Source organism: Serinus canaria, chromosome 7 (assembly GCF_022539315.1).
Source record: "Serinus canaria isolate serCan28SL12 chromosome 7, serCan2020, whole genome shotgun sequence".
In the NCBI taxonomy this organism is placed as follows: Eukaryota; Metazoa; Chordata; class Aves; order Passeriformes; family Fringillidae; genus Serinus; species Serinus canaria.
Genome location: NC_066321.1, coordinates 11,356,580 through 11,379,471, shown reverse-complemented (window position 1 = coordinate 11,379,471; position 22,892 = coordinate 11,356,580). Strand labels below are relative to the sequence as shown.

The 22,892-nt window shown below is 45.8% G+C and overlaps 1 protein-coding gene across 1 annotated transcript in view; it reads right to left on the bottom strand.

Moving 5' to 3' along the window:
* Positions 1-6,384: 6,384 nt before the first annotated feature.
* CLASP1 (cytoplasmic linker associated protein 1) overlaps positions 6,385-22,892 on the bottom strand; it is a 169,239-nt gene continuing 152,731 nt past the window's right edge. Inside the window, exons 37-39 of the mRNA XM_050976617.1 lie at positions 14,497-14,703; positions 12,226-12,342; positions 6,385-10,462 (exon numbers count right to left, since the gene is read on the bottom strand). Of these exons, the coding sequence (XP_050832574.1) occupies positions 10,376-10,462; positions 12,226-12,342; positions 14,497-14,703 (411 nt within the window). The 3' untranslated portion in view covers positions 6,385-10,375. The remainder of the gene's footprint in view (positions 10,463-12,225; positions 12,343-14,496; positions 14,704-22,892) is intronic.

The following is a 22,892-nucleotide window of genomic DNA, read 5'->3' as shown; positions in this document are numbered from 1 at the left end:
CTCTGGGTGGGTGTTTTCCATCCTCCCAGGGGAAGAGGTGCTGGGGTGCAGGTAGGGTGCAAAATGTGTGAGGAAAAAGACGTTAGTTTGATGTCTGAAACCAGACATGTTCCATGGAGGACACCCCATGGAGGAGCAGGGGCAGCTGCAAGGCAGAGTGCTGGGGGACATGAGGCTGAAGATGCCACCAGGGTGCCCTGGCTTGGCACAGCCTTTGCAGAGCCTCAGCAGAGCCATCACCCTGGGAGCCCTGAGCGTCGCATTTCTTTGGCTGCCAAGACTAACCTCCCTCCCAGCAGCTACTGCAAATGCAGGGCAGGGAGCCAAGCTGTCAGGGAAGCCAGCAGGATCCCTTAGTAATTTTATCAAACTCAGCATTTTTTGGGAGAACATTTCCATTTCAGTGAGTCAGCAGCCTTGGGAAGTGTCCGTCTGTCGGCAGCGATGAAGCTCGAGGTGGGCACACAGGGAAAGGCCCCTGGGCCATGCACCTGACCCAGCATGGACACTGCTCAGGAGGAGACAGGCAATGAACCTCCCACTTTTTGGCCAATTCTCTTCCCATCTGTTCCTTGTCCACCAACAGAGAAGCTTGTCCAAGCTGAGTTTTCAGGTTTAAGTGGACTGATATGCAACAGGTCAAAACAACAGGATTCTTCTTCTGTTCCTTCACATGCTTGATCACATCATCTCCTTGCAAAATTAGGCCTGGAAACAAGTTAATTTTATTACTCTGATTGTTATGTTTTCCTCATCTAAATTTTTCTTGCTAAATCCAAAATCTTTGGTTTAGCAAGAAAAATTGATTAATCTCTTCTTGCCCTATCCAGAGAAGAGATTTACTCCCCCATGGAATTGCCTCTTGCATGTTTGAGGGCTGCTCTCAAGCCTCCCTGAGCCCCTTCTGTTGCCTGTTATCCAACCCAGGTCAAGCTTGCTGGGAGTCATCATGTCCTTGCTAATCTCTGGCCTCCCTCCAACCTGCCCATGTCTTCCTCACCCCAGTGGGAAGCCAGCTTATCCTCACAGGCCTTCTCTGCAAACCCCCAGTCCCTTCTTCCAGCAAGTCCTCACAAGGATTTACAGCCTGTCGCTCTGCAGGGATGGAGTTGTTCTCGTTGTTGGAGAGATGGAGGAGATAGGGCAGGGGATGCAGGCTTGGGGGTAGCCAGCAGATTGGAGACTTGCAAAGAGACCAAAAATGCTGTCAGCCCCCACTCCCTGCTGCCTCTCCACCAAAAGGGATTTTTTACCCAGGGAGCTGAACCAGGTCTACCACATCAGCTTGCAGTGCTTGAACCAGGGCTTCACCTGGTTCCCAAAAAGGGATGGCTCTGAGGCAGCTCTGGAGGGGCAGGGCTGGGAGTCAAACTAGACTGGAGACTCTCGGGACTAACCAGGATCCTGGAGTCCCTTCTAGGGCAGGCCTTTTTTTTTTTTTTTTCTGTGTGTGTGTTACCGAGGATGGGTTGGAGTTGGTCTCATTGGGCAGGACTCGGCTGCTCCTCACCTCTCCCAGCAGGGTTTGCAGGGCTGCAAACTGTAGCAGTTGCAGGTACCTCCTTGCAGGAAAAAGCAGGAAAAAACTGGCAGGGAGTGGAAACAAGTGGCAAGAAGATTAGAAACCCAGCTCCTATTTATAGACCGGCAGTCAAGAAACTGCCCCTGTGACAGGGCCATCCGTTTAACCCTTCTGGTCCCAAGCACCAACTCATCCAGAGATGCTGAGCCCACCCAGCCTGTGCCATGAGAATTTTGGCACAGGGGAAGCAGGATCCTGCACCAGGGCACCTGTGGAGGGGGCAGAAGACAGGTCCAGGCACAATGGAGCTTACAGGGGTAATTCCTCAGCAAGGCAGTGAGGAGAGAGGTGGGGTTGTGGTTGTTAAGAAGTAGGGTCACCAGGACAAGGAAAAGAATATATCCCAAGTATCCTGCTGCATGGTATACAGAGAGAGACAAATATTTCCTCTAAGAGGGAGTTAATGAACATGTTTTAGGGGCAGCTCCAATGTTTGCAGCCTCTTTGGTGTCCCCTGGGCTTTGGTAAGTTGAAACGCACTGGGGGCCATCCCTTTGAGGGGCACTGTGTACCCCTTGCCAGGAGTGGTTGCTGATGCTCACACAGGGCTGGTTCCTCCCACAGGAGAGCACTGACACCCCTGCTCGCTGCTGCTCCTCGCCATGGACTCCCCAGGGCTCAGACCCTTCACCAGCCCCTGCTGCACAGGCAAGATTTGTTAAATGTATGTTGAAGGTCCCTCTTGGCTGTTACTGTACCTGCTGTCACTTATGGGTGTCTTTATGCCACACACGGTTGTTTTATACGCTGCCATGGCAAGACTTTCCAGCTGTTCACCCACTTGCTTGTGTCAATAGCTATTTTTACAAGACTGCCTTTCTTTACTTCTTAATTGATCTAAATCCTTTCCCTTAGCTTTCTTGTTAAAGGTGGATTTAAAGAAAAGGACTTCATTATCTCGGACATTTTTGAGTCATTATGAATTTCATCCCTCTCTTCATTAATTACTCATTACCCCTCAGCTCTAGAGGGCTGCTTTGTCCCCGATGTGTTTGTGAGCAGCTTCCCTGGCACCCTGTAATCCCGCCAGCCCCGTGTTAGCTTTGTCTGGTTTACACTGCCCTCACCATCCCCTCCTCTGCTCCCGCTCTCCTCTGCTCCCAGACCAGCTCCTGCCTTTCCCTTGTGCCCAGCACTGCCTCTGCACAGTCCCTCAGTGGGGTACACCCCATGAGCATCATCCTGTGCTTCCTGCCTGCCCCAAGGGACAAGCAGCCATCCCCTCTGTCCCTGAGCTGTGCAGAGAACAATCCCTGGTTCTGGGTTAATGGGCTGGCACCCACATCTGGATGTAAATCAGTATTTTGGAAAGCTGTGGCTTTGCTTGCTGGGCCTGTTTCAGTACATGCAAAGTTATGACAGAGCAACATGGAGAACAGAGTAATGTTGTGTAAGGGCCTTGGGATTAACAGGCCAGAATTTCTCAAGACTTTGGCTGCAGTCAGATCCCCAGGGAGAATCTGAAACGTGAGCATCTCCTGTGCTGCAGTGGTCCAGGGGTACAATGGCTGCAGTGGGTGTCACTGCCCTCCCATCCTCCTGGCAGAGGAAAGCTGCGCTCAGTCAGGCACTCAAGTGCTGACCCTGCTACTGAACCAGCCTCCTCCAACCCATTTACATGCACACACTGGCTGTAATCCCGTGTGTCCACAAATGGATCCAGGACTGGGGATCACAATCAGGGATGGCCTTTCTCTGGACCTATACAAGCACACAGCCATCTGAGAGCCTTGGTTTATGGTCTGCCCTCTCCTCCCTGAGGTCAGTATTACATCCACTTCTGCCCTGAGCCTTCCCAGCAGGCTCCTTACCAGGGCTGGAGTGCAGCTGCTGGGGTGGGCCCTTTCCATACTTCATGGAAGTGTATGAAAAGGCAAAGCAGGAAAAATGTGTTGGGTTGGTGAAGGGAAGAGTGTGGTGTGTGATATTTGCTCAGAGAGGGTAAACAAGGGTTGCACAAGTGAAAGGTTGGGTTGCACAATCAGAAGCTGTGGAATTATTTAAGTTACCACTGATCAACTGAGCTGCATTTTCTTGCGGGGTTTAAACCAAAATATCTTATTCTTTAAGTGAAGAAAATTGTGATAAGATACCTACCTGGTCCAGGAGTGGAACTCTGCTGATATGTCCTGAGTCACTCCTTGGAACATCTCTTATTGGGAGGGAAGGGGTCACAAAATCATTTGAGGGGGAATGCAGAGGGAAGAAGAAGCAGCAGCTCAGACTCTTCAGGACAGAGAAGTTGAGAATGGGCTCTAAGTGCTTCACACTTGCCAGGAACCAGCTACCTACCTGTAATGGCTGGCAGAGACTCCAGTCCTCCTCCACGGGGTGAGCTCAGCAAAACCCTCTAACCAAGGATTACAGCCATTCCTCATCCTCCATCTGTGGAGCAGCCATGGGGCTGAGGACAAGGGACTTCACCACAAAGGGGATACAAAGGACAGATACCTTCAGGTGGTTCAATAAACAAACTCTCTCTGTCTCATCCCAGAGAACACATGAAAATCCATAGAATCCTTTAGGTTGGAGAAGTCCTCTAATGTCACCAAGCCTAGCTGTTAACCCAGCACTGACAAGTCCACCATAAAACCATGTCATAAGTGACACATTTACATCTTTTAAATAAAGAGTAATAAGAGTCACCTCCACAGATGGTGACTCAGCCACTTCCCTGGACAGCCTGTTCAATGACTGACAACCCTTTCCATGATTTTTTTTTCCTAATATCTAATCTAAACCTCCACTGGTGAGGCCCTTTTCCTATGATTTGTTACTTGGGAGGAGAGAACACCTCTCTACAGCCTCTTTCAGCTGGTGCTAGAGACCTGTAAGGTGTCCCCTGAGCCTTCTTCTCCAAAGTAAGCACCCCCAGCTTCCTCAGCCACTCCTTGTAGTATTTATGCTCCACACCCTTCCACAGCTCTGTTTCACATGCTCCAGCAGCTCCATGGCCTTCCTGTAGGGAGGGGCCCAAAACAAGGATTTGAGGTGCAGCCTCATCAGTGCCCAGGACAGAGGGACAATCACTGCCCAGGTCCTGCTGGCCACATTACTGCTGATCCACTGGCCTCCTTGGCCACCTGGGCACAGCTGGCTCATGTTCAGTCACTGTCAACCAGCACTCCTGGGTCCTTCTCTGCTGGACACCTTTCCAGCCACTCTGCCCCAGCCTGAGGCACTGCCTGGGGTTTTGTGATCCAAGGGCTGGATTTGACACTTCACCTTATTGAACCCATACAACTGTCCTCAGACAACCAATCCAGCCTGCCAGATCCATGTGCAGAGCCTTCCTGCCATCCAGCAGCAACACTCCTGCCCAGCTTGGCATTGTCTGTAAACTGACTGAGGGTGCCTTTGATCCCTTCATTGGGATCGTTGACAGAGACATGAAACAGCAGTGCCCCCCAGCACTGAGTTCTGAGGAACACCACTGGTGACCAGCTGCCAGTTGGATTTGACTCCCTTCACCACCTCCCTGGGCCTGGCCATCCAGACAGTTTTAGCCCAGCAAAGAGAGCACCTGTCCAAACCATGAGCAGCCAGTCTCTCCAGGAGGTGCTGTGGGAAATGGTGTTAAAGGCTTTACTGAAATCCAGGTAGAAAACATCCAAAGCACTCCCCTCATCCACTCAGTGGGTCACCCTGTCACAGAAGACAGGAGATCAGGTCAGTCAAACAGGACCTGCCTTTCTCAAACCAGTGCTGGCTGGGTCTGGTTCCCTGATTATCTTGTACATGCCTTGTGATGGCACTCAGGAAGATCTGCTTCATGCATTAAGTACCTCAGCCATTCCCTTATCTTTTGTCACTATGTTTCCTGTGCATCCAATAAAGGATGGGGATTCCCCCTCTGGCTGTTAATTGCTTATTGTCTTTTACAGCAGTAGCCAGATTAAGTTCTAGCTGGGATTCAGCCTCTCTAATTTTCTCTCTGCATAACCACACAGAAAGTGCTCTGGGAAGAAGCCAGGGTCACTGGGCAAGGATGGACGTTCTCTCCTACTGTTCTGGCACACAGCAGAGTCAAAAAAGATGCTGTCACCACGGGGGAAAGATGTGCAGCAGGGAGAGCCACCACTGTCCCCTGCTCCCAGCCCAGCCCCTGAATCTCAATGCAGAAGGGTCCCTGGGCTGACATGGGGCAGGGCTTGGTGACAGCGAGGAGTGACAGTGCTGCTGTTCATGCTCTGTGACACTCTCCATGTATTCTTCTGTCTAGGAATATTCAAACCAAAAGCCTCCCCTATAAAAATCTGAACCTCTTGTGCACTCCTGGCTTCCTTGCTCCCAGCACAAGGTGTTTGAGGAGCTTTTGCCTTGACCATCAAGGTAAAAATCATACCTTAGGGAACTAATTTCCCGAGTGTAGAGCACAGCTTCACTACAGGTTTTTAAATCGTGATGAGTTATTATTCCCACAGGAGAACACACAAGTGCTTGAGTGCTCAGGCTATCCAGACAATTCAAATTCAAGTTCGTCATTTGGTACCAGGCACAGAGACCCAGTTCTACTGTGCAGTTCTCAGCATGCCTTCACTTCCCCAAATGCTTCATCACCCAAATTTCTACAGCCATGTATTTTAAAACCTCTGTAATTCTCTCAACAAGCTTCAGAAAACAGGTATCTTTGAAACCCTTCCTCCTTGAGTTACATGATCTTGCAGAACCATCAGCTTTCAAACACAATTGTGTCAAGTAAGACCAAATCATTTACAAGCACAGGTTGCAATAAGGAGCTGTGCTGGACAGTGAATTACTTTGATGTCTCTCCCCCAAGAAGAAACCCAACTTCCACTTACTCTAGGGCAAACTCAAAAGGTTTTATTTTAATTTTTTTTTTTTTAGCAAATTCTATCACGTAAATGTTAACAAAAAACATCTGTACAATTGCCATGATACACTCAAAAGTGAAACAAATAAGATATAAATACAGATATGGATGTAACATGACAAAAGCGGAAAAAATAGAAAAAAATACATGCGCATGAACACGGTGCCAACAAAGTCATTTCTCATGGCTGGCATTTTTCAGAGCATTTTTTGCTTCCCATTTAAAACATTGTTAGCAACGTCCTGCTGTGTACTACAAAGGTCTAGTTTTCTGTCCCTTAATATGTAATATTATGCTTGATAAATAAAGGGGTGGGGAGAAAAGGTTCTGATGACAAAGATGCAAGTTACATTACTTTTACAGGTTATTGGTAAGCTAGTAATAAGCAATTAAAAAGACAGTCTTGTATTGTATTGTAATCCAGGCAAGCACACATAGTGTACCTTAAGAAAGCCACATGCCTCGGTATTTCTGAACTACATGAGAACTACAGTACGTAGACCTGTGGGGCAGATGGAGCCGGGATTTGCCCATGCCCACGGAGCACTGGTGCAGCCAATGGCAGAAAAAACATCCACATCTGAGACTTCGGCAACCTTGCAGCCAAGAGCTGCTGTCTGCTGAGAGTTTTCTCCCATTCAGATTTTTAAAGCATGGTGGGCAAAGAAAATACACTTTTTTTTCTTTTTTTTTTCTTTTTTTTTTTTTCCTTTTTTTTAAAGGTACGAAAAATTGAAGCCCTGCATAATATGCAGCATGAAAAAAAAAGGCAGCTGCAGTAGGTGGCTACTGCCAGGAGAAGGTGAACACAAGCTTCACCGGAGCAGTGAGGCACTGCAGCATGCAGACTTTCCTCTGCAAGCGTGCGTGGACACTGTGATTTGTAGCCAGAGAGACCTTTATGCTTGCTGAAGAGAAAACAAGATGATTGTACAGCTTGTTGAAGTCAAAACTGGAGATCAGAGAGGTGACATTCAGAGCTAGCCCTTTGAGTACTTCAAAGGAAACACAAAATAAAAACTGGGTCATGTTCAACATACTAAACAACCCTACTATGTACATTGTCGGCGATGATTTATAAATACCTAAGCAGAACGCTCCTACTGTGGACAGGCAGAACACACCCTAGAGTACTCAAAGGATGGACAGTCCTCGACTCAGGCAATGAAATCAAGTAGCACATTGATGAGCATCTGTTGACAAACAGAACTGAATCTGATTCAGGAAGTAAGGCCTGGTTCCCCCTGCAGCCCCTCGGTGCTGGGGCTCGGGAAGCGCAGGCTGGCCGCAGGCGCCTTCTCAAGGACGAGCTCGGCCCCTGACTGCAGAGTCAGGGACATACAGTGCCTTCACTCTCAGTGCATACCAACAGGATTTTATAAAGCATATAAAATCATTTCAGAAGGAATTCGATTCCTGGAGATTTGCTACAGTGTGCCATTCAATGGAAAGGAAAAAAATTAAAACCAACAAACAGCAAATGATGATAGACCAAGCTCCATCACAGCTGGGAGGGACTAACACCACCTGGTCAGCTATGCTGACCTTCTGACCACCAGAACTGGAACAGAAGATGCTGAGCTGAGATGGGGAGAAAGAGAGGCATAAATACTAAGCAGTTAAGAGCACAATTAAAAAAAAAAAAAAAAAAAACAACAAAACAAAAAACCAACACCCCCCCCAAAAAAACCTAGCCCACTACTAAAAACTCAAACAAGACAGCTTAACTGCTGCCAACAAGTCAACTGAGTATTTCCTCAAAAGGAAAAATAAATTTGTGTTAAAATCAAATTTGAAGCATTCAAAAAAAATTTAAAAAGAGCATTCTAACAAGCACACAGAAAGATGTGGAAAAGAAATGGTCCACGGAAAGGCAGACACGAACCATGGAACAGCCAATCCCCCCCCTTTAGTGAGGATGGCTTTTCTGAGCCTGCAAAAAGACCCTGGGGGAATCCCCCACCCCAGGAAAGCACATGGTTTCTCCTGCCATAGCATTACTGGTTGGGAAAGATGAGGGAATTAGCCCTGCAGCCAGCAAAAGCCTCACATGTGTGTACCAGGAGCAGGTCATGTCCCCTGCTCTCAGGTGAGCAGGGAAAGGGACCAACCAGCTTTGCAGCCCAGTGACACATAGTCCCCCACCAGCCCCAATCCCTCCTGAGAAGAGAACTGGGAGAAAAGCTGGCACCAAGTGTCAGCTCCCAGCTTAACTCCCCAGGGATAGGGTTGAAACACAGAGGGATAATTGATGGATGGGGCTTTACCCTCCCCTGCTGCAGCAATGGAGTCTCATGTTCTCAGTATGTTCCCAAGGTGTCCCTTCAGCTCCCTAAAGGGGAGATGGAGGAAGCTGAGAGACTCCAGGGCACTGAGAGCAGCCACGGAGCACACATCCATCACCACAGCTGCAGCCATAAGCTGCAAGTCCATCACCCTCTTGCATCACTGGCACTGGAGGCAAAACCCCAGCTGGGATCCATGGCAGGTTTGGGGAGGGCATGCCCATCAGCCAGAACCCAGCCCAGGGCCAATTAACAACCTCCTGCCTTCCCTGGTTACAGGCAGAGCCAGGGGGAGCTCTCCCTTTGCAGGAAGAAGGGTCTCTGTGCAGGGAAGGGCGGTGCTGCAGGGTATTTCATTGCTGCTGGTTTGCCTCTGACCTGATCTGTGTCATCAGGCTGCAAACACCTCACCCAGAGCACCCTGCTGCCAGCAGTGCCCGACGAGGGACCCCCGCTCTTCTGAAATGCAGAGCACTCAGCAAGCCTGTGCATGGAGATGGCACAAAGGAGGCTTCTAAGGGTAGTTAACATCACTGCAGGGTCTTCAGGAACAGGAGGGGCTGTGGCAGGCAACCAGCACTGTCCCAGTTGGCTCAGAGGTGCTTCCATGTGGTATTTCTGTTCAGATTCAGACAACCTTTTTGTCCTCTGGGATGAACATATTGCCCAAAGTGCAAAGGAGCTGTGAGGACAAAGCCATCCAGCATCAGTGGGTCAGTCAGAGCAGCAGATCAGCCCTTTGATGCTACAGATTTCAAGGAGAACAGCTGGCACTGAAGCACAGCTCTGCCAGCTCCCACTGCCCACCCACTGACCCACTCAGAGCCTAACCCAATCCCACCCACCCAACTCCACTATCCTATTTGCAGACATCAGTCCCAGAACTGGGTCTCAGGTTCCCTTTGGGGAGTAACAGGAGAGTCTTTTGAACATATGAAAGAGCCAAATGTGTTGAGAGGGGGCAAGTATTTACAAAGTCAATGAAAAGAGCAAGAGCCCAGCTGTTATGCACAGCACAGCTGGCTGGATAGCAGTTACAGAGAGATCAGCCCATCTGGGGTCTGTCAGATCTATGTACAAAACTCAGATGTTTAAAAAGAACCTACTTTCATTACTCACTTGGTATCTCTCAGTATTAAAGCATCTAAGGCTGGAATCACAGCCACACCTGCAAAGATCTCCCCATGGAGGGCCCTGCAAGTCAGGCAAGCTGCAACAGGGATTTCAGAATAGGAACACAAGACTTGAAAGAAGAGAAGGACCCAGCCAGAATGGGTGAGGGGAGAGAGCAGGTAACTAACCCACAGAAACCAAAACTGGGTATGAACTAAACAAGATTTGTTTGACTTTTACATGTGTCCAGGTTCTTGGATTCAGTGTTAGAATGCTAACCTAAACATATTTCTGAGATTTCAGCAGGCTATGCAAATATGTTTAAGTATGGCTTTCTGATGTTCACTTTTAATGAAGACTGCGACACAGACCTTGCTTCCTTTACATTCAATACGAGTAAGATTCTACATAAAAGCTTTTAAGGGACTAAAATACTGATTGCAATAAATATCTGCATGGCCTCCTTAAGCTGATGGAGCGTGCCAGTGAAGAGTAGCAGAAAGGTCTCTGAGAGGCACCGTTGATTGCTTCTAAGTCTACACACATGTCCACAGATCTCCATTAACTGTGCGTTGAAACATCTGAAGAGGAGCTGCTGTTGCTGTTGGTGGTCTGTGCCCTCTTTATATACAAGTTTAGTAGCTTCATCTGAAAGAAAGAAAGAAACATCAGGAGAAGACACCAGAAAATAACAGAGGGGAAAAGCTGACTGCCAATGTAAAAACTCGTATTCTGTGGTGAGTTCATTTTTGGGTGAGCTGACACTGGGCTCTCTCGAGGAAAAGCAAGAAGTGACCATATTTCAGAACAGAGACAAGAGGCTATGCCCAGTCCCACTGAAGTTACAGACAGACTTAATGGGATTTAGAGAAGCCTCTTGCAGTTCACTTCAGCAGTCATCGGTTCATAGACCTCAATCCTGCAGCCAGGCCAGGTCAAGCAGGATTCCCACAGAGGTCAGTAGGGCTGCAGGCACACTGATGATCCAAGAGCCAAGGGTCTCCCTCCTAGGAAACTCTGAACTTTCCCTGTTGTATAAAATGTTCTTTTTCAATGACATTATATCTTCACTACTGTGGTACATTTAGTGCAATTGCAGTTGTTAAGACCATATACTTCCCTTGCATGGATTTGTTTTCTTTTTCCTCCTTGCCAACTAAACTCCAGATCCTGTAATGACTCATGTTTACATTTCACTTTAAACAGGCAGGCAGTCTGCATAAACCCAGAGGAATTACTTCCATGTTTATAGTTAATTATGTGGTAGACTATGTTTGTGGCACCTAGGATACTGGAATAATAAAGCCTCTACAACAATTTATAGGGGGATTTCCTAACATCCCAAATATAAAGAGGTATCTCAGCACACAGAGCTATCTCTTTGCAGAGCAATTTGAAGGCACAATTGTAATTTGTTTAGTGACAAGACAGAAATTAAATCCAAGTGTTTTAAGTCTCAGATTGTTTTAGCCTACACCACACTTCCTTACCCATGAAAGAAATTATGACTTCAAAATGACAGAATGAAGCCCTCTGAACTAAGTAGCTATTTCTGTGCACAGATTTGTTTCAGAAACAAAAGCTTCAGAATTCATCTTAAAATTGCATAGAAATCTTGGGTATGAAGACTTAAAACAGCAGGAAAAAAGTTTGTGGTGGCTTGTTGAGAGCTCTGAAAAGCAATCAAACACCAACACAAAATTCTTGTCTGAAGGATGGAGTTGAATTAAGGGCTTGGTTTCACTTGTAGTATCAGGTCAGATTTTGAGTTTTGTAGCTTACTCCAGGGTAGTTTTGTAGTCTTACTCCAGGGTACAAATTCCTTTGAAGGGTCATTTAAGCTTGCTGTTGTCCCAGAAGGAAAGGGACACATGTGCCCTGCTGTTAAGAGTCTTTACCTGCATTTCTACCAGCCCTAATCACAACTTGCTGCGGAGAGGACCTGCTCTCCCACCATCCCCATGCATTCTCATCACTCTCTGCACAAGGATGCCTGTGTGACCACAGAGCAGACTAAAAGCTATTTAATTTGTATTGCAGATCTGGTTTTCAGCCAGAGCAGCCAGCTGAGCCAGCTCACTCCACAATCACCTCTGGATGCAATGCAAAAGGAGGAAGACAAACGTGGCTTGAGAAGGACCTGCTCAGAGGAAGCCTGCAGTTACACAAGATCAAATGTATCACAAAACCAATCTCCAAACACCATTAAAATTCTCTAAGTGGGATTTCAAATGCTCACACTGCTGAGCAGGTACAGTGCTGATCCTGTGGCATTTGTCAGGGTGAGACAGGATTTAACAGAGTTCAGGGAACCTGACCCAGAGCTACAGTGAAGCCACTGGTCTTGCTGCTAGTAATAGCCAGCAGAAGGTTTGCAGTACCAAAACACCAGAGACACATTACTCTTGTACCTTGCTTCCTGTGAGTTGTGCGAGATGAGGTTTCAGTTCTTCTCCAATTACTGAATAAATAGCCACTAGGCAAAATACACTGGCTTTTCTGACACTGCTCTCCGTGTTATCATAACCCTGGAAATGAGAGGAAAAGGTCAGAAGACAAACAGCATTCCCCAACACCCTTCCTGAGCAATACACCACAGAGCTGATGTACATTTTGCAAATGTGGCTGACCTAAGAGATCAATTAAAAACCCTCTGCTTAACATAACAGTTTGCAACCTGAATACTCAAACAGCAAGAGAATGCAATCACCCTGTCTGTTCCTTCTGTTATTACCTATTACTGTCATGTAGTAAGTTATTAATATCTAGTTATTTATAGCATTAGATAACAACACATGGTTTCCTAAGACAAGCTCAGGACTCCATCAAATACACACATTTCTGTGTCCAGTTCAGATGACCATGAACTATCCTGAGCAGTCAGGACTCTGGAGAACTGCTTACCTATCAAGTAGGAAATACCACAGGAAAGAACATGCTGAAAGACCCCTGTACATGTGCTGATCTCTGGCAGCTTGAGCAGAGCTCAAACTAGCCACCAGGTCACTCAGCAGCTATGGACAGCAGTCCCAAGCTCAGGCAGAGATGCATCCCTCAGCAGCCATGCCAGCCCATGAGAAAGGCAGACATGGCTTCAGCCTGCAGGACGCCGGCTCCTCCGGCTGCAGGGTGACCTCTGCCGGGAACGCCAGAGGAGGGATGCAGCACAGCTGGGCTGTCCCAGCTGCAGGGCCCAAAACAACAATCCCACAAAGCACTGAGCTAGGAAAGCAGGAGACCTTGGTGAGCTCAGAGAAACTCCCAGCTATTGAGCATCAAGAGAAAAGGCTGAGCCTCCTCATCAGGACCAGGGCAAGCACCACAACTCTCCCCTGCCAAGCCCTGTTCTTCCATGGGGTCCCCCTCTGTCCATGGAGAGCCTGCTCCAGGATGTTGTGCCCACACTGCTGCTGACACTCCTCGCCTCCTCAGCACTCTGCCAGGACCCTCAGCGTGGTAAACAAGCACTAAAGTGATTCTCTCCACACACAGTCCTTCAGCCAGGATCCCAAAATACTTCCCAAATGTAAGGAGTAAATTCCTTCTATCACTGAGTTTCTAAGGTAAGGAAATATCTCAGGCAAACTCTGCTCTGAAACAAGAACCATAAAGTAATTAAAGAAGACAAATAAAACTGCCTTTTTAAAGGCATGCTGCTCTCAGATTTTTCCAGAGCATCAAAGCTTCGCTGTTCAGATTGTTGTCTCCAACAATGATGGCTAAAACCATTTTACAACAGAAGTTTAGATGAATACAGAATTGTCCAATTCCCAGAAGCTGAGATTTAAGAATGGCAAGAGCTGACACTACAAAGTTGGGAAGAATGCCAGGATGCATAAGGGGAATTTCAGACTTTGCTCTTGTCCTTCCAACATTTTAAGCTCACAATGAGGAGGCCTCTTTATCCCAGTTCTCCATGGAAGCCTTACCCACCTAAACACATCTCCCCTTTTCATTCTGACTGATCCGTTCCTGTCACAGTCTCTCCCCAGTAAACACACACATTTTCTCTCCTCCCTCACTGCTGCTTCACGTATTTTCTTCTTGTTTGCAGCCCCATCCCAGCACTGCCAGCTGCTTGTGCAGGGGACCAAAAGACAACACTGCTACAGCCAGTGGTCAAAGCTAAATCCACAGTGTACAACTAAGCCTTAGCACTGGCAAAAACACAGCTCCCCACCCAGCCCGAGAGAGTTATGAAAGAGGCTGAATAGAGTCAGCAAGTAGCTTGGTCCTAATTTCAGAGAGAAAAGAGGAAAGGAGCAACCTGCCTGCTGGAATTAAAATTCAAGTGCAAAGTACCATTAAAGCACAGAACAGCTCAGCAGAACTAAAGCAGAATTAAAGGGGACTACAAGATGTACAGAGACAGTGTGAAATGTGGCTAACTCCTATCCTCAAATTTATTTCATGGCTGCTACTGGCTTATTTGGGAGTCAGAAAAAGGCACCCAATTGTGGAATATCCATGGTGGTAATATCATAGTAAGAACCTGAGTTTTCCTTTCCTTAACATTAAAAGGGTGAAAAACTCATATATAAAAATTTTATTTCATCAAAAATTAAATGGCTTAATTTACCAAAATCTGGCCCCTAGAATCCATCATTCTCCCTCCCTTAGGGCAGAGATATCACAAATTTATGGTGGCTTGTGCTCAGGAGCAGTGACATGGGATTCTGTACCTGTAACAACCCAGGAATGATATCAGGTAGGAGCTGATGCAACGATTCCTTAGAAATCCTCTCGATGACTTTTGTTTGCATTTTGATGGCAGCTAAGTTAATTGGATAATCTGCAGTCTGAATGATGGGGCAAAGCACCTTGATGCACTGCTCAGGGTGGATGGAACTCGCCAGGGTGGAAGCAGCTTCCTCAGCAGCTCTGACGACCTGAAATGAAAGTAGAGCAAAGCCTTATGTTAATGAGGTCACCCTTGACAGCCAACACTGCTGCTGTGTGCTAGGAATGACTGCCAGGAAATGCTTGGGGATGTTCATTAACAGATCTGCAGGAGGCTTTGCTGAGGGGTAACTGACTCTGAGACTTCACATCCTCTGTCTCCAGTGACATCTTTGTTCCAGCCAGTGGCAAGAAGTCCTTCCTGCCTAATGCAACTGTATCAGAGATGTGGCTAGGTTGAAAAAATGATCTGTCACCCAAGGCAGACAGGCACTCCCCATCCCAGGAGGAGAGAGAGGATGACATCTCTCCAGCCACTGCCAAAGAACCCAAACCCACCAGCTTAGACTTACACAAAAGGTTTCTCCTTAACCATTACCATGAATGGCCCTGTTGCAGCTTCCAGTGTGCACATGCCATGCTGAGGCACCCATGGCAGCTGTGTCCTGCCCCTCCCCAGCTGAACTACACTGCAGCCAAATCCAGGTCACAGGCACAGGAGCCTTTAGGGAGTCTCTGACCAGGCAGCTCTGCTCTCAGCACATGTAACCCATCCAGGCAGCACTGGGATCACCATGCAAAATGGGAGGAAGAACAAGTGGAAACAGCAGCAGCACCCACCCTTTCCAAGCAGCCCATACTGTAAAGGAGTCACACAAAGCAAGGATGATGCTAAATTCAACTCTACCCTGAGAGAAAGCAGATTCACAACGTTCATTCTTCCCCAGCAGGTAGGACAGCTAGTTCAAAGAAGAAAGACCCAAATCTGGTCTCTCCTCCCAAGAGAATTTATTAATTTTACATTCTGCAGTAATTGGATAAAAAAGAACAGGATGGGAAGGCAGGTTTTCTTTTTTCAAGTGTCTGTGCTAATTGCCAGGCAACAAAATGAAGCTTCCTCTTGGCTGCCCTCTTCCTGACCACAAATAACACATTCTCTGCTCCTCATGTTCTTGTTAGAACACAAAAGATGGAGGATGCTTTTTTTCCATCTTCTCTCACTCCCCTCTTCTCAGGGCTTACTTTAAAGGGAGGGTAAATCCTGAGTAGACAGATGCCCCCATGGGCAGACTTAAATCCAACACTTCAGCCTTAAGAAGAAAGAAGCATTCACAAATTCTCATGTTTGGGATCTTCCAGCTAGACCCAGGCAGTCCCTAACTAAGCCCAGGAACATTAAAGCATCCCTCTTTCCTGGCTGTGTGGGAGTCTCAGGTGCCCAGCACCAGTTCTCTACCTCCTGCTAAACTGAACTACCTGGGGCTGTCTGAAATCAATACTTTGAAATCAGCACCAGGAAATCTGTCCCAGGCAATCTGCAAAACAGCACATAAATCAAACCCCAGGTCTCCTGTCGCTCAGACTGAAGCCATGGCTGCTGAATTCGTGTTGTTCTCCTCTCCCACACACTGTGATGGCATCAAACCCGGGGATTTCTGTTTGAGTAAGGCAATCTATGGACAGATGTAGCTCTATGGGAGCCTCAAAAGAAGGTGAGCTTATATTATTTTTAAGCAACTACTGTGGATAATGTATGAACAAGGAGTAGCTGGAAGCTTATCTTAGTCCATGGACTACAAAACACAAGGTTTAATTGACTTTTAAGAGAACAGCAATTCTTAGTGACCAGAAGGGATCATCTCCACCTACAGAGCCAGCTTCACCCACAGTCACAGCATCAGAGCCATGCTGATAACATTTATCTTCCACTCATGCTGAGAGCTACCTCCCTGAAACAGGAATGGCACAAGGCACTTGTATTCCCAGGAAACAGCAGAACTCTTCCACTTGGCTTTTGGCATTCTCTAAGGCAGATCCAACAGTGAATGTGACCTCAGACACTTCACACAGCACAAATATCTTGGATGCAGGCAAGATATGGGCAGGATGGTGAAGCAACTTGAGATTTTGGACTGCTTTTGAACCAGTGCCCTATTTACAGAAATAAAGCCATCCAAGTGCTCCATTTACTTCAAGCCTTTCTCAGCATTTAATTTTAACATTAAAATATATTCCAAAATGAATGGCAATCCACATTGTGGTCAATATTAAAAAAAAATTCTTCCTGAAAGATGTGAATGAGTAGCTATGCAGAACAGAATGCTTGCTTTCCACTTACAGCAATTTTCTCTCTTCCAGCTATGTCTTTGCTAATTTCTCTTCTATTTCACACATGATAAGCATGAAAGTTAATATTTTTTCCACATAACTTAATACTAGCTTAGGAGCCAGCACTGTGTGATTTTGTAGGGAAAGAAGAGAAACACCCAAGTAGTACTTAAGGGAAACCTCATGCCAGGCTTTGATAGCACAGAGTGGAATTGCTGGAGCAGATCCAGCCAGGAGCTCCCAGAAGGTCTCTAAAGGAATCCACTGCAGCTTCTGTCGTCTGTTTTCCACAAATAATGGAAAGCATGAACTTAGAGGGCCCTGATACTTTACCATCAATTCAACTATTCACTACCAAGTCACTAGCTAAAAAACCCCAAATATTACTATTTGAACACAGGCCACTTGGGATTTTGTTCTGCAGCAATGCCAAACACTGTTGGGAGGGTGTTTTCAGACACTCTCAGAAAGAAAAGCTTGCACATATATCACAACACGCTAAAAGAAAATTATACAAAAAAAATTAAACCTTATATTATCTTGGTATCCTACTTGATAAAAATGCAACAATATTTTAGTATAAACCTATGGCTAGACTCTGATCTCAAACACACTACCTTTAAAAAAAAACAGTAGGCAAAAAATTTAATGAATATTCTATCTGGGTTTCAGCTCCATATCCTGTTTGCACACAGTATACTATGTCTGTTAAGTTGAAGGTATGAAGCAAGTCCATGAGAAAAAAATCCTATTAACCAATTCCAAGCACAAGGAGCATTAAAGTACAGTGACAATTTTTCACAGAATAAGTAAGAGTTCAACAGCAACAAAGGTCACACATATTTTGCCCATCAAAAGATGAGTAAGAAATGTTGTGAAGGTACAGAAATTATTTATGCCCCTGACAGTCCTGCTTTCAGCACTGCTGCCCAGTTCTAGCACAGATGTGGCTACATTTAGGCAGTGGCTGGCTATTTCACATCCCTTCCCCCCAAACACAGGAGGATTCATTACACATGCCCAGCATGACAGGAGCCTGTAAATGTGACAACACCAGGGAGACTTCCAAGCCTCCCATGAGCACATCTGGCAGACAATGCCTGCATCTCAGCCACACTTCAGCAAACTCTCTGAGCTCTGATTAATTTTAATAACATGCTCGGGTCTCACTGACATCAAGAGGATTCCAGCATGTGCTAACATGCTTGTTTGGATGAGAGCCTCTGCAGGTAACCAGCTCCCTGCTCCCTGGGGAAGCACCAGCAGGTGACAGAGCTTAGGAAGGGGTAGGGCAATACCAGCTGACAGTGAGCCAAAGAGAAAAACTCATCCCTGCTGGCACAGGAAGCCAAATGCCACCATTTTGCAATGCAAGTACCAGCCCTGTCCTTCCTCCTTCCTTGGCAAAACAAAACACTCAGCCACCCAGAGAGACTCTGCATCCCATGAGGGGCTCTCAGTATTCACCCAGCTGGCTCAGAGTCCCCCTCACCTGGCACTGTCAGAGAAATCAACAGCATTTCCAAACAGAGGGAAGTGCATTATCAAAAGGTACAACCTGCCAGGTCATTTGGCAACGAGAACATGCAATTGTAAGAGTTTAGCAAAGACATTTTGCCATGAGGCACACCGCTTGTGCCTTGCAAATTGTACATACCTTACAGTATCGAAAAATCAAGTATCATTTTTAATCAGGGCTTTAACCTGACCAGCAGAGTGAAACAACCTTAAAAGGAGTGGGAGAAATAAACAAACAGGAACAAGGAACAGTTCTTCCTCCCAGCTTTGAAGGCAAGATCAACAGATACACATTGGGAAGTGACAGGAAAGGCTCGTACCAACAGTGACACCACAATAAGTAGTGTCTATGTAATCTACCCTTTAAGCCCAACAAAATGAAAGGGTGCTGTTTGCTACGTGCTCAGACTGGGGAACTTGCTGTCACAAGAGGATTAGAAGTTAGACAAATTAACCAAAGGAAAAAAAAGCCAACCCACATGGGGAGGTAAGGCAGAACTATTCACACGGAAAGGTTTTAAGACAGCTGGAAGGGGGAAGAATATCCACAGGGAAGCAAGCATATCTTGCTTGCTTCTTGCTAGTGAGTCAGGGTATCAAGTGAAGCAAGATTTTTGTCTGACCTAATATAATTATTCTTCAGAATCTCAGAGATACAAAATAAAAGTCTCTACTTTTACCAAAGTAAGCGATCAAATGATGACAGCAGCTGGAAGCAGGAGGTTCAAAAGGGTGGCTATGAAGCAAGATGTGCAAGACTACAGAGAGCCTGCAGTTCTTAAAAAGCACAGACACTAAGCTGTATGTAACGTATGTCACAAACATGATTTTACCTCCCAGTAAAAGCTTAGAGTAAACCATGGCTTGAACTGGATAGTTTGACATCGTTCAACACAGGGCAGGTAGCCCTGGAATGCAGATCTAAGAGATAGCTCTTGGCCTTAAAGCAGCAGGTTTTTCTCCTTTCTAAAGGCTTACCTTATGCTCTACACACTGGAGACTAGATTCAGCCTGACTTTTGCTGGCATAACGTAAGCTCTGTGTGCTGGAGAGAGAAAGACTTCTGTGATGCATTAAGACCTTTCTAGTGAGTTTCACAAAAGAGAAGTTTTTATACTTCCACCCAGCTTGCTTTAGGGAAGGAGCCATATTCACATGCACAAAGCCAGCGAGCTGTAGCACACAGAAAGCTGTTCATCTCCAGCAATGTCTTCCTTAATGCAACCAAGGAGTAAACTTCTTGCCAGGCAGAGCCAGGAATATGCATGGGAATTGCCTCCTGATTTCAGAGTGAGGGGATATGCTGATGTGCAGCATTAGTGTGATCAAGACAGTGACGTGTCACAGAGCCTTGTCTTCAAACACAGAAGCACACTGGAATCATCAAAGCTCTACAAAATTTGCTGGACAAACTTTGGATGACAATTCCCACTGGTTTACCTGGTTCACAGAGCACTGAAGCCACAGGATCCTCTTCACTTTAGAGAGCCAGAGCTCAGATTCCATCTCTTCCACTCAGTTTCTTCTGCTCAGCTACTACACTTCATGCATTAACATGCTGCTTGCTGCCTGACAGCTGCAGCAACCAGCTTAAGAGTTTTGATAGTTTCACTTCTGCTTTAAAGAGACACAAAGTACTGGAAAATAAGTAAAGGAAAATGTCCTGACTCCCCTAAGGCATGCCAGGTTCATAGGCTACACAGGGCATCAAGTGTAACATGAAGGGATCTCAGCAGAGCAGCACCTGTGGCACCTGGATGAGAGCTTCCCACAGGAGCTCAAGCTCCTTTGGGAAGTACTTTGGGAGACTTTGCCATGATTGCTGGTTACAGTGTCTCTGCAGAAGGTTGTAGAGGATGAGGCAGTGCAGGCAAAGCCCCACTGAAAGTTTAGAGGCTTTGTACACCACTGTGAAACACGTAGAGCACCAGAGACGTTTATTAAGCAGAAGAACAAGGTTTTGCCTTCAGGCTCACGAGGCATGTGGCTGTGCTTTTGAGCCAATTTTTGCCATCTAGAGGTGGTTACTTAAAGCCTGTATAATCTAAGCTGGAGGGGAAGGAGGTTTACCAGTACCTAGTCAGGCAAACTCCCATCCCTGAAGGCTTTACGGTCTAATTCAGACAGGAACAAACAATTATGGACTTGGTTTCCAAGCAGGAAGTGGACTCAGCAATGAGGAGTGCTAAGCAGATGAAAAAGCCGTGTGATTTTTATAAGGATTCAGAGATGAAGTAGATTAGACTGCTACTCCTGGGCACTAAACATTTGAAATTTATTGGGAAACTGAAAAAGCACATTAACATATATTATGAAACATCAGTGACTGCCCAGTTGCACTAGGTAGCTTTCAGCATAGACTAGGTAACAAATAATCTTCAGGACTATGATCATTTAGTGCTTTGCTTTTTGCAGAAACAGATCATGCCATCATCAGAGGACAGTTACAATATATAAATATCAGAGGCCAATCTAAAAACACCTCAGCAAGATAATAAAAATTATTGACAGGTGATGGGTAACTGATTTCTTCTCCCTCTTTCAGAGGGTTACAATAAAGAATATACAGTTATGTACAATAAGCATCCCAATTATGCTTATGAACTTTCTATATCATAAAATACAGAAATTAGATAACTAAGATATGGCACAGGATTCTTTCCTTACACATAGTAAACAGACATCAGTTAAGTCTATAGGATTTGTGCCAGAGACAGAAGCAGGGAATTAGCTATCCTATGATTTCTAATGCTGCTTATTTCCAAGATACTAAACTATTTCTGTTTTAAAATACTCAATAATAAGAAATTATCCTCATTTTGCTGACATGAACCTGAAGCCATGTCATTATCAGTGGTATGGGGCCAGCAAGCAGCATCTCTCCTTAGTTCTGGGTGAGTAACTACACTGGAACAAATGAGTTAATATTAACTAATTGGCAACAGAAAGATGGTTCTCTTCCAAGTAACTACAAACAAAGACTGATAAAAATCAACAAGATTTAATGTCATCCACAACTTCAATTACGTTCTAATGCTCCTAAAGTAAGTGAAAGGCATTTACATGCCAACCCCCTAAATGTTTCCAGTTATGACTGAAGCAGGCTTGACTCTTCACATCACCCCATTAAATCAACAGCATTGAATAGACTGTTGTACTACAAACAGTATAAAAACAGGACAAAGTTAAAAAATGCAAACTAAACATGAATCCCAACCCAGAGCCCTCTAGTCTGTAGCCTAGGGTTACATTAATTTTGACCTGCTATTGAGGTCTGTGCTTTGCCAATCTCCTGCATTTGCACTCACAACAAGGTGTGACTCAGCTCCAACTCCATGTACCAACTTTTCCTCTCCCATATCCCTGGGGGGAAATGTGGTGCTCTCAGCTGTGCTGCTCTGCTGATCCCAGACCTTGCCTTCAGCAACAGAAGGCAGACGATTTTTAGCCATGGCAAAGACTCAACTGTCTAAAGACTTCTGCTTGGACTTGGAAAAACAGCCAATTATCCAGGCATCCCAAGATATCCAACTATGCTACCACTGTTTTGATACTTTCAACTGTGTAATCTTGAATAAAGTCACAGGCCTTTTCTTGTTTAAAAAAAGAAAAGAAACTTTAACTAGATATCATCACTCAGCTGGGGGAGGGGATGATATTTGCTGGTTAGTGAATAAATTGTTTTTGACATTTGATGTCTCCTGCTGATGCTGAACAACAGCAATATTGGAGTTTGTGTAGACAAACAAAGCTTCCTGATTTCCAAAGAACTGCCTCTTACTATGACTTCTTGGAGACAGTACCCGACCTTAACACTTCTGTTCTTCAAATTCCCTTTGCTTGGTCACTTTAGACTGAGACTGTGGGTCACAAATAATTAAAAATGTGAGCAGTAGCTGGCAGCAATTAGTAGTCCCTGTGCTGAAGGGGAAATTCAGGTAAAAAAGACTGAAACAGATACAGCTTGCTCAAAACAAGACATTTTCTCCTAACTTACACAGCCTGTTGGACACCAAATTATCAAATCACAACCAAGGATCTCTTCTGTCTTCTGCTACAAGGCAGAATCAGCCCAGAAATCTAACAAACTGGAGTGTCATCATGACAACACTGACACAAAGATTAACCCTTTCCCAACTAAATTATATACCAACTTTTCTTGAAATAGTTCTTACAGTCAAGAGGAAGATATGATTTTATGTAGTTTAAGAACAGTACAACCTCTCCTTTTAATACTGCTCTGATATAGTGAGAAAGAAAGCTGTAGAACAGACTGCTCAGGACTTCCTTTCCCTCTTCAGCTATCCTTTGAAAGTGCCCTTCACTCCCAAACTGGTGAATCCTCATTTCATCTCCTGCTCAGTGGGATCCAGTCAAAGGGCAGCTCCTCCTGCCCTCCTGGAGAGAGCAGTGCCGCAAAGTCAGCAGGGGGAGCGAGCTGGAGGGCCACCATGGGAAGGGAATTTGTGACCTCCTGGCTCTAGGCTATGAGTTTGACCAACTGAGCCATGCCCAAATGATCTGTCAGTTAATTTTTCACAGACTTAACTGA